We start from the raw sequence: 17,454 nt of genomic DNA on the forward strand, positions 1-17,454 counted from the left end.
TGTCTAGGATGAGAACCTGGGTCATTGAGTTATGCCCTCGATAATTAAAATACTGAATTTCAGGTATCTACGGAACATACAGTTCAAGAGGACCAAGAGGCAACTGGGGACGTAAGACTAGAATTCAAAGACTGGAACTGGTTACTTAGATCTAGGAATTATCTGCATAAAGATGGTAATTGAACTTATCCCTAAGAACTGATGAGTTCACTGAATGAGATAGTAGAGAGGGAGATGGAAGAAGGACCAAGGATAGATTCTTTGGGCATACTCATCGTTAATGAGCATGATTCTCTAGACAGACTGGGAAGGATCAGTCAGCCAGAAGAGAGGAGAACCAGGAGAGACAGGCATTGTGAAAACCTAGAGAGGACAGACTATCCAGAAGAAGAGTTTGATTTTACAGTGTCAAATACTAAAGGATGTCAAGAAGGATGAGGAATGAGAAAAGGCAATTATACCTGGCAATCAAGAGATCATTGGTAACTTTGGTAGAAAATCTTTAGTTGAATGGTGGGGTCCAAAGCCCTGTTACTCAGAGTTTAAAATTAAATGAGAGGAAAAGAAGAGCCAAGGGTAGATGGTTTTCTCAAGGAGTTTAGCCATGAAGGAGAGGAGAACTATAGGATGATAGCTACCAGATAGAGATGGACAAGGAAGATACGGAAATACCTGTAGGCAAAAAAAGAAACAGTCAGGAGACAGAGAAGAGACTGAAGATTAGTGGGAGAGTAGGGCACGAAAGAAGGGGGAAATCTAGTAGAAAAGATTTATGGAAGGGGATAACCTGTGAATGTCAAAGGGCTCACCTCAGCAAGGAGAAGAAGTACCATCTCTTCATATGAGACACAGGAGAAAGTGATAGTTGAGGAAGTCATCTGAATGATATGAAACGAACACGTGAGAAGAGGGATCTCTCAGTACGAGACCATTTTTAATATGTAGGAAGAAAATCCTCAGTGGAGGTGGGGAGAGGCTCTATAGGAGGTTTGAGGAGAGATGGGAGGGTTTAGAGTGGCCTTTTCAGTGACTGAGACAGGAAATTGATTAGTAAGGTGTCAAAGTTTGCCTTGGGGAAGCAAGGCCCCGATTTCACTGATGTAACCAAAGTTTGGTCAGCCAGTTTGCCTAGCTTCATGATTTTCTCCCCCTCTATTAGGCAGCACGTGAACAGGAATAAAGTAAGCAGGTGGAGAAAGTATGCATAGTCGAGGTTTGGCAAGGCATGATCAGCCATGGGATAAGAGGGCAAGGGAATCTAGTATAGAAAAGAGTCCCAAGTTGAACTGATTGACCAAGAGATCACGATACTGAAGGAAGGAAAGTGTGGCCAATGCAGGGATCATAGCCTGGGAAAAACTGAGGGTAGGGGGATTAGAAGTGACAGTGAAGATGAAGAACAAAGTCAAGGTTAATAAGGCTGAGGTAGAATGGTTAAGAATTATAGCCTCAATTTACAGAACTCTTTTGTTTCCTTTTGAAGGGTATTTGGGGTTAAGTGACTTGCCCAAGGTCACACGGCTAGTAAGTGTTAAGTGTCTGAGGCTGGATATGAACTCAGATCCTCCTGACTCCAGGGCTGGTGCTCTACTCACTTCGACACCTAGCCACCCCTACAGAACTCATTTTTAATACTACTGCATGTTAGTATCGAAGTAAAAATGTCCTGATGGTTCAGGTGCTGTGTTGTTTCAGTCATTTCAGCTGTGTCTGACTCTTCATAACCATATTTGGGGTTTTCTTGTCAAAGATACTGGAGTGGTTTGCCATTTCCTTCTCTAATTCATTTTACAGGTGAGGAAACTGAGGCAGACAGGGTTAAATGACTTGCCCAGGGTCACACAGCTAGGAAGTATCTGAGACTAGACTCGAACTGAAGCTTGACACTCTACCCACTGCACCACCCAGCTGTCCCTCAGATATTGTAGCTTTCATTAAATACCAGTAGCCCTCTTTTTTGAGCAAGTCATTTATTCAATAGTAGTCTTCATCCTAAATGATGGAAGGAGCAAAGGATTCACAACTGTAAGATTCATTACTGTTACCAGATGTGACACTTTAGCTCTTTGCCTCAGTTACCCCCCTCTGTAAAACAGATGATCCCTAAGGTCTCTTGCAACTCTAAAATCCAATAAGCCACTTGTAAAGGATTCTGGGACATCCTCTGGGAAGTAGATTCTATCACATCCCTGAATCCTTTTGCCAAACAAGGCTTATGACAAAGTTGTCCACAGTCCCAGTATGACAAGTGCCTGACTGAACACTGGTACAAGAACCTGCCAGTTCCCTGTGTTGTGGTGGCTGAACCCAAAATATGGAGCTAATGAATGTTTTCCAATTCCGAAGACATATGCTGGCTAACCACAGCAATGACTGACAGCCTGCCAAAGCAAGGCTTTCACCAAAACATCGGGTAATTAGGTCTGTTGAAGGTATGAGTTCTAGATTTTCATGATGGAAATGGCAGTCATAAGCTCCCTGCTATTCAGCAGCTAAAACCTCTGTTGATATCTAGGTTGAGAGAGTTGGGTAACAAAACAGGATCATAGATCCAAAACTGAAAGGAACCACAAAACCCATTAAGTTTAACTCCATTATTTCATGGATGTGGAAACTGAGACCCGGGGAGGATGTGACTTGCCCCAGGTAGTCAGTATCAGAGGTTGGATCTGAACATAAGATAACAGCTGTAGAGTGGAAGGGAGCTTAGGCTATCTAAGGTCCACTCTCTCATTTTTACAGATAAGGAAACTGAGGCCCAAGTAGGTTAGGTGATTTGTCAGGATTTGAACCCAAGTTCTCTGGCTCTGGAACCAAAGAATTTCTTAAAGGGCATCAGAACAATTTCTACTTGGAAGAGACTCTGACTGTATCCTAGGAATGGTCAAAGTAGGCCATGTCCGTCCTTGAAAAAAAGTGCTCAGAGCTGTTTAGAATGGCATAGTAATCAAGAGGATACTTTGTGTCTCTAAATTCTCATACATACTCACTTCTTTTTTTCTTTTTAAAAAGACTGGGATTTCCTATCACCAGGCTGGAAGGAGCTGCATATAGACATGGTCTCACTCTGATGAGCATGGGAGCTTTGATCTGCTCCATTTTCAACATGGGCTGGTTTGCCCTGCCTTAGGTAACTTGATGGTCCCCCATTCCCAGAGGCTCACCCTAGTGGTTATGGCATAGTGAAGATATTTGATCAGCTTAGCTCACTATAGTTCAAAACTCCTGAGCTCGAGAGATCCACCAGCCTCCACCTCCCCAGCAGCAAGGATTACTGATGTACACTCTTATATCTGGTTCAAACACTAATTTTTAAAAAGAGTCCTGATAATTCTATGTCTAAATCATAGGTTACACAGGTAACAAGTATCAGATCTGGGACTTGAAATCTAATTCCTCTGCCCTTTCCACCATACCACACCTACTCAAGATTCTGTCATAGAGTCTAATGTATTTACGTAGCTTATTTCATGCCCTGTTGTGTGTTTACAGCTCTTTGAAGGGATTTCATAAACTATCTTTCTGAATAATGATAATAATAATTATTACTAACTGCAAGAGCAGTTAATATATTGTCCTTTAAGGTTTCCAATGTGATGCACATCCTTTATCTCATTAAATTCTCATAACAGCCAGGTGAGGTAGGGGCCATTGATGGCTCCATTTTACAAATGAAGAAACTGAGGGCTGAAAAAGATTAAAAGCAACTTGCCCAGAGTCATGTAGCTGGAAAGCATCTGAGGCAGGATTTAAATTCAGGTCTTTCTGTCTCCAAGTCAGTTCCATCCTAGACCCTCTTCTCTTCTCTCTCAGCTCCCATCAGTTCAACCATATCTTTATGTCAATAGTGCTCAAATCTCCCTATCCAGTCCCCATCTCTCTCTTGAGACCCACTTCAGCATCTCGACATATCTTGGGTAAATTTCTACCTAAATGGCCTGTTAGTGTCTCCAAAGGTATGTCCAAAATTAAATTCATTATCTTTCCATTTCTTCAAGGTATATGTCACTAAGGAGTTAAGGAAAGAGGGAAAGATCTCACACATACCAACATATTTAGAGCATCACTGTTCAGGGTGGCAGAAAAGTAGAAACAAAATGGGTACCCTCTTATTGGGGAATGGTTGAAGACATGGCAGGATATGAATGGAATGGAATGGAATGAAGTCATTATATAAGGAATTCAGAGAAACTTGAAAAGACTTGGATGAACTGATGCAGGGTGAATAAAAGCAAGTGAACAAGATTCAAAATGATCATAATAAAATACAGAAAGCGATAATAGACATCAGAACTCAGTTCAGTGGAAAATAAGTCTTGATTCCAGGGCACTGATAATAAAGCCTATTTGCTTTTTCCAGACAGAGAGGCAATGGAATGACTATACATGAATTCAGAATGCCAATGCTGTTAGGTATGGCTAAGGGGTTCATCTATTCTGCTTAACCATTTTCTTTGTTAAAAGGGATAGTTCTATTGAGGACCAAGTAGATTATTAAGATATTATAGTAATGTAAAAATTTTAAAGCATCAAAAAACATTGAAGGAGACAGCATAGTACAGTAGAAAAATTATTGGCTCTGGAGTCAAAAATCCTGGGTTCGAATCTATCTTTTGACACATTGCCTATGTTACCTTGGGCAATTCACTCACCCTTTTATTAGGTCTTATTCTCCTCATCCATAAAATGAGAGATTTGAACTAGATTGTCTCTAAAGTTCCTTCCAGGCCTGTATTTATAATCCTATTATTTTCAAAAGAAAAACATGCACATAAGAGCATTATACTCTAGTCTTGATCCTGAAAGTCCCTTCTGGGAGTAACAATCTAAGTATTTATTTTTTGCCCACTTCAACATTACTGTCAAGAAAATTCAGTTTGGTTTGACCATTTCAGTAACCAAATGGGAAAAAAATACTGGCCAGATGGCTCTAACCATTCCTTTAAACAGTCGTGTTCTTCTTAGCAACAAGCTATGCTGCTGGCTGCACAGACAATCTCAGAAGAAGAGAAGTGAGGCAAATACCTGCATTGTGTGGTACAGGGGGAAAAAACTCTGTCCCTTAAATGGTCAGATAACCAGATCATATTGCAATAATGACAATAATTGTATGACCACATTAGTACAGGGACTCCCTCCCTCCAGTGACATAGATCTGATCATCTGTAGGTTAGCCTCATCATACCACAGTCAGGAGGGACCTTGCTTTCTCAAAGGCCATAAAAGCATCTGTCAGAGTCTACCAAACTAAAAAGGCACTGGGTGTAGGCCTGCCAATGGGCTCCATCTCTGATTTCTGAGGACCAGTCTAGTGTAGAAATATTTATCTAGAGTGAGGTTGACCACAAAATGATGAATGATTTTTTCTTCTTCTCCTTCCCTTCCTTCTTTCCTTTCTTCTTTCCCTCCTCATTCTCTCACATTCTTTCTCACCCTCCCTCTGTCTCTCTTGCAGCAATTCAAACCAGTCATAAATCACAGACTCTTAGAGACAGAAGGGACATAGATGTTCTATAAGGTTCTTTCCTGCTCTGACACTCTCTGAGTTCTAAGCAACCTTAGTAACCATGGAATTCATCCCTCTCATGTTACAGATGAGAGAACAGAGATCTCAAGAAGAAAAGTGACTTTCCCAAGATCACACAATCTATTATTCACTGGCAGAAATAGACCCAAATTCAGATCTCTTGATTCCTAGCTCAGTATTCTTTTAATTACATTAGAAAGTTAGGTGTCACAGTGCACAGAGAGCTAGGTTTGAATTCCAATTCTCCCTCAGAAACTTTTTAGCTGTGTGGCCCTGGGCAAGTCACTTAGCCTCTCTCAGCCTCAGTTTCTTCACCTGTAAAATAGGAATAATAATAGAACCTATCTCACAGGGTTGATGGGAGGATCAAAATGAGATAACACAAAATTCTTTGCAAACCTCAAAGAATTATATAAATGCTATTTGTTAGTAGTATTATTTAATCTTTTTTTAAAAAACCCTCTAATTCTCCACACCATTTTGTGTGAATAGAATGCAACATTAGTCACTTAAGATCTTGCAAAGGGATTCTCATTTTGATATTAATGTTTCCAAAATTGCCACAGTTTTAAAGTTGGAAGAGGCCCTAGAGATCATCTAGGTCAGAGGTGTCAAACTCGCTGGCCCATAGGTAGCAAGTCAGCCAGCAAAATTCCCTAGGAATGTCCAGGAGCCAAATTCAAATGCATTCAGGAAATTTTAAACAAACTAAATGAAAATACAACATAGATGATATTGATTTGTGCTTTTCTAAAGCAATATGCCATGCGGAAGTCATTTCTCTTTGAGTTTGGCATCAGTTGATGTAGGGAAATCTGAGAGGTTCAATGATATAACAAAAGCTAGGAAGTGGTAAAGTCAGGATTTTAAGCCCAATTCTAAAGCACTACATCCGGTGTCAGTGGCTCTACCCTGCAAAGACTGATTTGGACTTAACTACACAAAGATACTTAGGTTCCTAGTTGTTTTACTTGTTTTCCTTGATTGTTTTAGTACCCTTGACCTTGACATGGAAGCACATGGCAGACCATCTGGTCCAACACACTTACTGAACAGATAAAGAAACTGAGGACCTGAAGGATAAGTAAATCACACTGCATCACTCAGCAGGTTAGTCAGAGCTGGGCTTGACCTCAGGTCCTCTGACTCCTAGACCATTCTATTCCATCAAATTCAATCACTCTTCCTAATTCTGACTTCCCCCAAATGGCCCCAAAGCCTCCTCAGGAAGTTCTTAGCCCACCACATCTTTAGGACAAAACCACAGAGGATAGGACCTGCTTCAGCAGTTAGTAGAAATCCTTTTTTTCATTTCTGAAAATCACTTTTTTTTTCAATTCTAATTGTACAAAGGGAATCATCTTGTGGTCCCCTGCATTGCACCTTGGGTCCTTCCCTCATTAGCATTCTGTGCATACCATGCTGACCTACTTTCTGATTTTCTTCTCATTTCTCAGCCCCAAGGGTGTGGGGAGGCTCTCCTCACAGTGCAGTTACCACTCCTCCCCACATCAGTGTCTGAAGAACAGAAAGGGCCATCTCCTTTTCAGTGACCCATTCCAAACTCATTGCCTCTTTATGCTGACTTGATTTATGTTGTAATATGATTCTGAGAAGTGGCAATACCCAGAGTGGCAGTGGAATGTCAAGGGGAAGGGAGACGGGATATCTGCCCCCAGAAACTTGATTAGAAATCCTTCTTGGTGGCATAGTTTAAGAAAAACATTGGGAAAAATGTGAAACGCTCTACTCTTCACCCATATAGTCTGTCTGCTTAATGCCAAACATCTGGTTGTAAACTTCTGAATGGCTGCCCCTTCTTCCCCCACACACACCCCTTTTGAACCTGAGTGTTAGCCATTGCAGACAAAGCTAATGTTTCCCATTCTTATGCGGAAGTATACTAAAAAGATGAATTTATTATGAAAGGAATGGTTTAATTAGATACTGAAAAATCTTTTTAGTATCTCTTGGCCAGTGGTAAGATGTTTTAAGATGAATCGTGTTTCAAAATGTACCCAGTGATTTTCATGCACTGGGCATCATTGACTGCTACAATGAACAGTCACCAGCCACTTACCAGAATTTTTGTGGTATAAGCACTGTTGATGGCAATGGCGTTCACCAGCAGCTCCAGGGTTTGGGAGTTGATGGCGCTAGGTTCTGGAATCTCCTTATAGTGGACATCCCCAATGTATGCCTGCACAACAGTCATCCGGTTGGTGGTCAGTGTCCCCGTCTTGTCAGAGCAGATAGCTGTGGCATTGCCCATTGTCTCACAGGCGTCCAAATGGCGTACAAGGTTGTTGTCCTTCATCATTTTCTGAGAGAAAAGAGAAGGAAAATCATAGCCTGCTCACAACTGGCAGGAACCTTAGTGTAGACATAACTTCCATCATAGCAACATTAAGGGAAGGGGCCTAGATGCTAAGGAGTGTGACTAATCAGTCAAGTGATTTTATGATGAGTTGGCCAATGTGTAAAATCTTGTGGAAAGGGATAACGTTATTATAAGCCTCAAACATGATTGGTTGATTTGTTTGCCAGTTCTACCACTTCTTAAATTTCTCATTTCTTTCTAGCTCCTATTCCTCCATTCCCATCTTCCCATATACTTTGGGGCCCTCAAGCTAGCAACACACAGGAAATAAATAAAAATTAAAATCCCCATTATTTATTATAGGACTGCTAGAATTGTGTATAGGACTGGTACAAGTGGGCACACAATAACATACAATCTATCATGAGTAAGGTACCAGTCTATTCCTTGGAGCTGATAGCACTTTTAATCAGGTTTTAAGTTACACCTTTTCTTAATAATTATTAAACAATGATAGAAATTAGATATATTAGTATTAGTTACAATATGCTATCAATTTTATATTTTTTGTTTACTATGGGAAAACAACATTTGTGGGATCATGTCCTTTTTTATTATTTCCCCTTGATGAGAGCCTGTCTTTTGGGTTCAGGTAGCTATTTACAAATAGCCTTACCTACTTGGTGGCAGATACTAGAATTCCAGAGATTGTGCACATGAGGAAATAATTAGCCTCTAGAGGGCTGCATATTCAAACCTATTAAGTGAAAGCAAATATTATACTGTCTGACAGTGAAGAATCTACCGGGGGACTGGGACAAGAGGGACTAATGCATGAGAGCTTTCCATGGTATAAGCTATAGTACCAGTAGGCATTGTCTGGGTGGGAAGTTAAGTCAGTTTGTGAGACTAATCAAGGATAAAATGAGTTGATTGGCCAAAAGAGGGCAGTCCTTTATAGTAGCTTGCATGAGATACCAAGTCCACAGGGGTCAGAGGTAGGAGACATATCTGGGGCCAAGAAGAACACATTGGTAATGTTAAAGAGATAGGATCTGAAGGGGACTGACAGGAAAATGTGATCCAAGGACAGGCAAACATTTTAGAAACAGGTCCAGAGAGACCAACTTAAATGCAAAGAGTCCATATCCAACCTCAATCAATCAACACATTGAGTTTAAGTAATAGCATATTCTTGAGCTCTGGCATGGTATGCCAATCTTTATGTCCTATTTCTTTGAAGGGGCTACAGATATGGACAGCTCCCAAGACCCCATTAGTGTTTCCCAAAATTCAAAGGGCTACGACTAAATGGCAGCAAACAGATAGGAATTTTGACCTGTGTAAAGCACCCATCAGTTATAGGCCTGGAAACATTTTAACTTGAGGACTGGATTACTGAAAAACAACCCCAGGTGGCAAGCCAACTTTTTGATGTTTGAAAAGTAAGTAGAGAAATTGCTGTTTTGGAGAGCAGCTAAGAATTAAAAAAGAATTCTTCCCATAATTCTGATGGCTAGGGTACTGTGTACTAGGCTCTACTATTGGAGTTTGGGATTTTTATGGGGTGGAGCTTCTCTTTACTTGGTATACACTAAAAATGGTAGTGATAAGGTGTGTATAACTTACAGTGAGGCAGCCCTTTTTGGCAACTTTCAAGAGATCCGTTTTCTATATGAAATTACAGCTGGGCACCCAAACCCAAGTCCTAGCTTGGAAACTGGCTCTTGCCATATACTTGGACGACTCTTGAACACTCCTTTCTATAAAATGGGGACACGACTCCTTGCATTTCTGAGAATATTTCTCCATCCACACAGGTGAAATCAGGGACAATATGAAGGTAAAAGTGTAGAGTATAAGAGTAGAGAAGAGATAATATCCTGGAGTTGAAATTGAGCTAGAGAACTGAAATTGAAATTCACATGTCAATGGTCAAGAAAATTTCCCTGCCAATTCAGACAAATGCTGGTCCATTGAGTCTATTATTTGGCTAACTAGAGTCACAAGATAGATGTGAAATGAGAGGATATTATTGTATCCTTTGGTAGGAGATGAAAAGACAAAGGCTATACCCCAGACATCTTACTTTTCTTTAGAAACACACTTATGCATCTCTTATTCTTGAATCTGAATTTGGGGGGAGGCTCCTTCAATATTGAGACCAATGCCACCTCTTGTGGTATTTGGTTCTCTAACTTGAATCCTTGCTGTATGAAGAACAATTTAATTTTGTCTTCAACTTACCTCTTCCAAGCTTCAGGGGGACCCTTGGCTTCCAGTATTATACTGGGATGAGCTGAATAATTCTGGGGAGTAAGAGTTGAGGCAGGGGCTATAGATAGGATGCTCAGAGCTCCTTTCTAAGGCAGGTGGAGAAGCTCTATGGGGAGGAGGTGGAGCATCACATGCCCTCTCCCTGAATGACAGCAGTCATCAGCACACTCTTCTCAGCTGCTGCTGTGACCCCAGGCCCTTGACAAGCCCCGAGACAACTGTCCCCATTGCCCACCATCTGAGAATGAGGAACACAGTGTGCTACAGGGGCTGTGTCACTTGATTGGCTCATCCTTGGGTCCTTTTCCCTGCCTCTTACCTTCACAGAGTAAGCCAAAGAGATGGTGACAGCAAGGGGGAGCCCTTCGGGCACAGCAACCACCAGCACAGTCACCCCAATAATGAAGAACTTGACAAAGTATTGCACATAGACTGGAGTACACTCAGGCAGCCAAGGCTTCTTGTTCACCACGAAAGTGTCCACGGTGAAGTAAAGCACCAGGATAATCACCGTAATGGCAGACATTACAAGGCCTGGAACACAGGAGAAGATCAACTCAAGGAGATATCAAGGTCCAATCCAAGGACGAATCACAGACTCTCAGCATGCAAAACACAATCAGATGCTATGAAGTCCAGCTCATATCTAAAAGAATCCCCTCTATAATACCCCGGCCAAATGGCCACCGAACCTCCAGCTGGAGACCTTGAGAGACAGGGAACCCCTGACATCCACAGACAGTTCATTTCCCTTTCAGAGAGTTCCAAATGTTAAGAAGCTAACCCGTACTTCATACCTCTTTACAACTTCTGCTTGATACTCCTAGATCTACCTCTGGGAACAAGGACAAACAATCAGATCCCTCTTCCACGTTAAGTCCCTTCAATCACTTGAGGATAGCTAAGATGCTTCCCCTAATATCTTTTCCAGGCTAAATAGCTCTAACTCTTTAAAGCTGAAAAGATGTTGGGAGACTGGCAAGCAAAGCTTGGCTTGAGGTTCCTTTGCAGGAGAGTTAAGCCCTACTTTTCTGAGTATGCAGAACTCTTAGATCAGGTGTGAAGAAATAAGAATACCCACTGGGAGGTTAAGGCTTTATTCCCTGGATCTTTCTCTACCTGGAGTAGAGAAAAGAATATTTGATTCTGATCTAGAGAAGCCAAGCTTCAATTCTTAACTTGGATGACCTTAGCCAACTCATCTCTTTACCTTGGTTTCTTTCTTCACTTATAAAATTCAAAGGTTGCACTAAGAAGGCTTCTGAGGTCCTTTCCAGTCCAGTTGGAAATCTGATTAGGATTTCCTATGTACTGGTCCCTGAACTGTGAAGCTGGAATTCCCTGCCTCGACACACTCCAGAATGACCTGGAGATACATGCTAGGCAGTGAACAGTTATCCTATTGTCCCCCTGCCCCCACTTAGCTGGGATGTTCTTCCTTCCCAAACACTACCAATCCAGCAAGGTCCAGCTTTCACCTGCCTCCAGGGCCACTCATTCTCATTTATCTTTCTCATTGTTGAAACTCCTAAAGTATTTATGAGCTGGGCCACATAATCCCCTTTGTAGTTCTTCACAGTCTCATGTCACTTATTTTCCTTTCATATTGTGTATAACAAACTTACATTGTATCTCTACCTAGAGTATAAGCTCCTTGAAGGCAGGAACCATGATTCCTTCTCTCTTTTGCCCAGTGTCCAGCATGGAGTTTTGTGCTTATTTTTGATGAATTGTTTGAAATAAGCAAATCCTTTCCCTGGAAGATGTCCACCTGAGGAGTCTATATAAACATAGCAGGCTCATGTCATGTTCTGTCACTGTGCACCCTGCATGAGGATCATTCTCTCAGTGTCTCACCTAAGCTTTCTCCTTTGGGAATCATAAAATCATAGCCCTGTAAGGTCAACAAAGACCTTCAAGATTGTCTAGTTCACCCTTCTGTAGAGACCCATAAACTGGAAACAACTTATCCAAGGTCATACAACTAACTGGTGGCTAAACTGGGATTAGAATTCAGTCTTCCATTTCAGTCCCAGCTCTATCACCAACTGATTCCTATTCATCATGGTGCCTCTGTTCTCCTACCCCTTCTGGAGGCCAAAACAAGGTCAGTTTTCCTGTGTGATTTATGAACTGCCTCCAAAGGAGCTCTCAGAGAAGAGCTCCAGAAATTTTTTTATGAGAGTGATGTTATTGGGATGGAAGTCAATAGCCACCTTATCAGATATGTCACTCACTCCTAAGGTGACATTCATTTGCAGCCAGCAGCTCTGATAGGGTTTTTAAATCACCAGCCTCATTACTTCCTATTTATTCATAATTTCTGCAGAATGTGTCCCTCAGTGACTTCCAAGTGTGTCTCTCCTATCTCCCTCTTCTAATTAGTCAGTTTCTTCTGCAACATGCTCCCAGGGTTTCAGATAAAGCTCTGTCCACACTGGATACTGTCGGTTTCCTAAACAGGATACATCGGACTATGTTCTCATTGCATGCCAATTCAATGGACATTTTTGAGTACTAACTTTGTGCAGATCTCAACTCCATAGAGTAGGTAATACTCGAAAGGATGGGACAAACCTCTCAAACAAAAGGGATAAAGTTTGTTCTATGTTACTGCCTAAGAAATAATGATGATCAATGAATGGAAGTTACAGAGATAATTTTCTGACATTCAGAGATGTGCAGCCATAGGATATACAGAATCATGAAGGAATATATTGATTAATTAATAATGAATATTTAGTAAGTGCTTCCTATGAGCATGGGATTGTAGTGTAGTCAATGGACATTTGGCCTCAGTCAGAAACACCTGGGTTCAAGTCCTGTCTAAAAATTCCATGAATTTAGTAACCTTGACCAAGTTCCACGACCTCTTAATGCCCCCAAGCAACTATCTAAGATGATAAATACTGAATACATGCTGATTTGCATTGGCAGAGAGAGGTTTCCTCCCTGGGAGTTTCCTATTCCAGTGAAATTACACTACTACTACTAAAAAAATGAGCAAGATATCATATGTGCTTCTCATTGGTGTGGTTTCAGAAGAGTCTGAGTAACATCACTTCATAGAATGTTAGAGATCAAAGAGATCTTAGCAAAATGTCAAAGATGGGAGTGGTCAACCCTCTCATTTTACCACAGAGGAGAAAACTGAGGGAGAAAGGAAACAGTTTGTTCTGAGTTACCTATGGAATGAACACTAGAGCTAGGAATCAGAACCAAGTTTTCTGATTTCAAGTTCAGTGTTCTCTGGCTTCTAGATGTCTGAATGGGGAGGTAGGTTGCACTAGATATCTTGTGAGTTTCCTTCTCACCCTAAGTTTATGTCTCTCTAGTCTGTATGTGACACTTGACAAGAATAATAATAATAACAATACACACTTACCTATGGTTTCAGAGTTTTCAGAGAGAGAGAGACAGAGAGAGAGATGGATAGATAGATAGATGGATGGATGGATAGATGGATAGGTAGGTAGGTAAATATTTGGCAAGGGATTGCAGGAGAGCTACAAGTCACTCCTCCTAGGGATGGACAAGCTGGATGGGAAAATGGCATATGAAATGATGAACTTACAATGTTACCAATGGTCAGTCCTTTAAGCAGTTAGAGGAAAAAGAGATAAGCATGGGTTCTTATGATCAGGGAATGACTCTTGGAGGAAGGGAAGCCTGAAGCATAGTGGATTTAGATAAAGAGAGAATAAGGGAAAGAGGTAGAAATTCCCAAGGGCATGTATGGGAAAAATTAGGCAAGTCTAACTAGAACTGAGGACCTCCATAGAAGTAAAGAGTAATGGCCTTAAACTTAAGAAAAATCAGCTGAAATGCTAGCTGGAACACTTCTTAGTTATGTGGCTCTGGGCAAGTCGTGTAACCTCTCTGAGCCTTAACCTTCTCATGTGTGAAATGGGAATGTATAATATTAGCAATCCCTTCCTGACAGGTATGGGATGTAAATGTTCAGTAAACTTCAAAAGGTTAAGGAAATTGGGCTGGAATGGGTAGGCTAGAGTAAGGTTATTGGAGGGCCTGGAAGACTAAGTGCTTGTCATCACCATGTTCAGCATCACAGAGGTGAAGCCTGATGCATTTGCACTCCTTTGTGGCTGCTGAGCAGTCAGCACTTGACAAGTGAGTTCTAGTCCACCAAGAAATAGCAATGCATCCCAGATACCAGGAAGGCCCTGTGCCTGGGTTCTGCATGCAGCTGCAGGGCCCCCTGCTGCTCTGCCTTAAATGCCACGTGTTCCAGACCCTGCCTTACATGTTCAGAGACTGGAAACTTAGCTCAGGATTGTTACAATGCTCCTCATTTAAATATAGTCAGCAAAGCCTGTAATTTGCTACTGTTCTCCAAACCATGGCTGCTATAATTAGAGCTGGGGAACAGCACCTGCCTAAGAGGGGAGAAGCAAGGAGTTTGTGCTTAGCTTTCACTACAACTAATGTCCTCATGGAGCCAGGCAGAGCAGGGAAAGCCCTGGAAGCTAATGTGATAAACTCACCTGAGTTGATACAGTACTCTGTTCCTGGGAGACAAAGTTGTGTTTTCACAAAAGATCTTCAGGAGACATGGCCCCCTTACCCTGCCATTCTTGTTTCCTTATCCATTAGTGGATCTATGATTTTCCTCATTTGTATAATGTGGATAATACTACTTTGGGGAGGCATTATGGTACAGTGGAAAATATGCTGAAGACCTGGAATCAAATCCCAATTCTGCCTCTTACTATTTATGTGACCTTGGGGAAAACTGTTTCACCTCTCTGGAACACAGTTCTTAATCTTTAAGGTAAGAAAGTTGGACTACATGATTCTAAAGTCCTCTCCAAGTCTAGATCTATAATTAATGACCTCCCTCAAAGAGTTCTTGTTCTTGGATAGCACTTAGCTAAGATTAGTACCCCTATTTGTCACTTAAAATACTTGCTGTTGCTGACTAAGTTGACGTTATTGGCTATCTGCTCAGAGCCTCACATGATTTTCTATACAAAAAATGGATCAATAAATGTTTGTTGAATTAATGTTGAATAAAATCTGATTGAGTGATGGCTGGCATCTAAATGCAGTGGATGGCCGGGAAGATGAAGAGTAAGACAGAATTTTAAAATATAGTACACCTGCAATAGAGTCTAGACTTCCAGTAACATCCTCACAGTTAGAGCTCTCCAGGGTGCTGATACTATTGTCTAACTATTCCAGTTAATTCCAAATAGGCAAACTCTTTTCATCTCCCTTGACTTCCATTTCCCTGAGAGTTCCGGTCCTTACAACTAGCAAGTTCATTATTATACAGCGTCCTCCAAAAACTTTAATAGATAAAAACTATGTAACACTTCTGGAATACTCTGTATATGAGTTATCACTCCTTTCTTCATAATGGCAAAGTCATATGTAAAATACAACAAACTGGTCTATGTTACAAAGCGAATTCCATAATCTGATAGATGGCCCAAAGTAACATTGTTCTTGTGATCTGGCAGTGGAGTGGGGTGGAAATAACCCTAGATATTGACTCAAAGGATTTGAGTTTTAATCCCATCTCTGTTGCTTTCTACTGCAGTGTGACTCTGAGAAGTCTTCCCCCCCCCTTTTGAGTAGAAATGCACTGTCCTGAATTGCAAAGAAAAAGGGTTGGACTATATGATCCAAAATACTTTTTTCACTCAAGTTCCCATGGTTATAACATATTCCCCTCATTTGTGAATGCCAAAAAAAAATGGATATGTTCTCCAAACATTGAACGTATCACCTATCATCTCTAGAGGTAAACTATCTGACAGTCGTTTACATTGCACTTAGAAATAGATCATTAAAGTTTTTTGGTTCTCTCAAAAAACAACGAAACTTGCCAGCACAATAGGAAAAGTAAGTCTTGAAAAGGAAGAAAAGTAGACATCAGTAGATATATCTTTTTGTCATTCATTTATATAAAACAAATATTCCCTGAGAGCCACTTTATGGAAGACACATTGTGCAGGGCATTAGGGGAGACATAGGGGGCTAAGCCAAGTGTTTGCTTTATTTGTTGTGCTTGATAATCCACCCCGGAGAGTTGAGCTACCGGTCTATTTGATATTTAGCTCTTGGAAACCAGAAATGTGATCTCTGGTAAGGTAATAAATTTGTTATAATTATAACAAAATTATACCATAATAAAATAATTACAATTCAAACAAATTAAATAATTATTAAACTCCTATTGCGTGCAAGACACTGGGTATACAAATATAGGGGATTCTTTGCCCCCAAGGTATTTCTATTCTCCTGGATATCCAATAAGAGTTTAAAACATGATCAAGAGAGGGCATTTTGGTACCAATTTGTTCATGTCTTCTGTTCTCTTTAGGCTTCTCTCCAGGTTTGATATTTTTGTTTTCCTTTGTATCCCCAGAGCCTAGCTCAGTGCCTTATACATAGAAGGTATTGAATAAATGATTCCCGACTGACTATTTATTCCACTCTCCTTTGTACCATAGTTATGTATATACATGTTCCTCCTTCCCCATTAGATTTCAAAATTCCTAAGAATGGAGCCTGTGTTACAGGTTGCATTATACTGCATCCTGCCCAGTGCTGTGCACTTAGGAAGCATTTCATATGAATTGAACTGAACTAAAGCCAGCATTTGTTTGGTCAGATGTGAAGGGTGCTGCTGTCCTCTCATCTTGTCCCTTCCCTCTCCCTCAGCTGGAACACTCACCTGCCTTGCCTATCTGTACAGCCAGCTTGGTGAGCTTCCCCTGCAGGACTGATTTCTCCTTCTTGTGCATGTTGGCCTTCTTCTTATCATCTCCGTCTCCCCCTTCAGCACTCTTCAGAGGTTGCATTTCCATGGCCGCTGCCCCATCCTGCTGCTTGGCTACCAAGGTAGAACACATACCATCACCTTCAAGTCCAGAACCCCACTCTGCTGCATAGCTGTGATGTCAATGAACTGCCCCCTCCCTAATAGAAATGAGCCTGAGGCTGCCCAGAGGGACCAGTGCCAGGAGGCAGGATAAGGAGTCCCCTGGGGGAAACACAATAGATCCAACAGATGGGTTAGAAGACTGTCGTCTTCAGGTAAATGAGGGTGAGGCCTTCTCAAGGAATATGTGACTGATGCCCCAGGCATAGCAATGGATGCTACCATGCTTGGCCAATAATATTCTAGGGAACCTTGAAGGAACTAGGAGTACAAATGTTGTTTTCTAGTGGTGAGAGTTCATGTTCCTTGTCCCTCCCCATCCCTATCTTGTTCAGAAACTCCATCACATAGGTTATGGTCATTGGGCCCATCCTACATGATTGAAACTTGATCTCAGACATGTAACTTAGGAGATATGAG

At 41.3% G+C, this 17,454-nt stretch overlaps 1 protein-coding gene across 3 annotated transcripts in view; it reads right to left on the reverse strand.

Annotated features, from left to right (window-relative positions):
* ATP2B2 (ATPase plasma membrane Ca2+ transporting 2) overlaps positions 1–17,454 on the reverse strand; it is a 423,952-nt gene that overhangs the window by 88,810 nt on the left and 317,688 nt on the right. For all 3 annotated transcript variants that reach the window (XM_069083950.1, XM_069083948.1, XM_069083949.1), the window contains 3 exons: positions 16,828–16,986; positions 10,444–10,658; positions 7,608–7,850 (listed from right to left, as the gene is read on the reverse strand). In XM_069083950.1, coding sequence (XP_068940051.1) covers positions 7,608–7,850; positions 10,444–10,658; positions 16,828–16,986 — 617 coding nt within the window. The remainder of the gene's footprint in view (positions 1–7,607; positions 7,851–10,443; positions 10,659–16,827; positions 16,987–17,454) is intronic.

The sequence above is a fragment of the Petaurus breviceps genome, unplaced genomic scaffold (assembly GCF_028583685.1).
Source record: "Petaurus breviceps papuanus isolate PSGF00001 unplaced genomic scaffold, PetGlider_PUasm1.0 174, whole genome shotgun sequence".
NCBI lineage: Eukaryota > Metazoa > Chordata > Mammalia > Diprotodontia > Petauridae > Petaurus > Petaurus breviceps.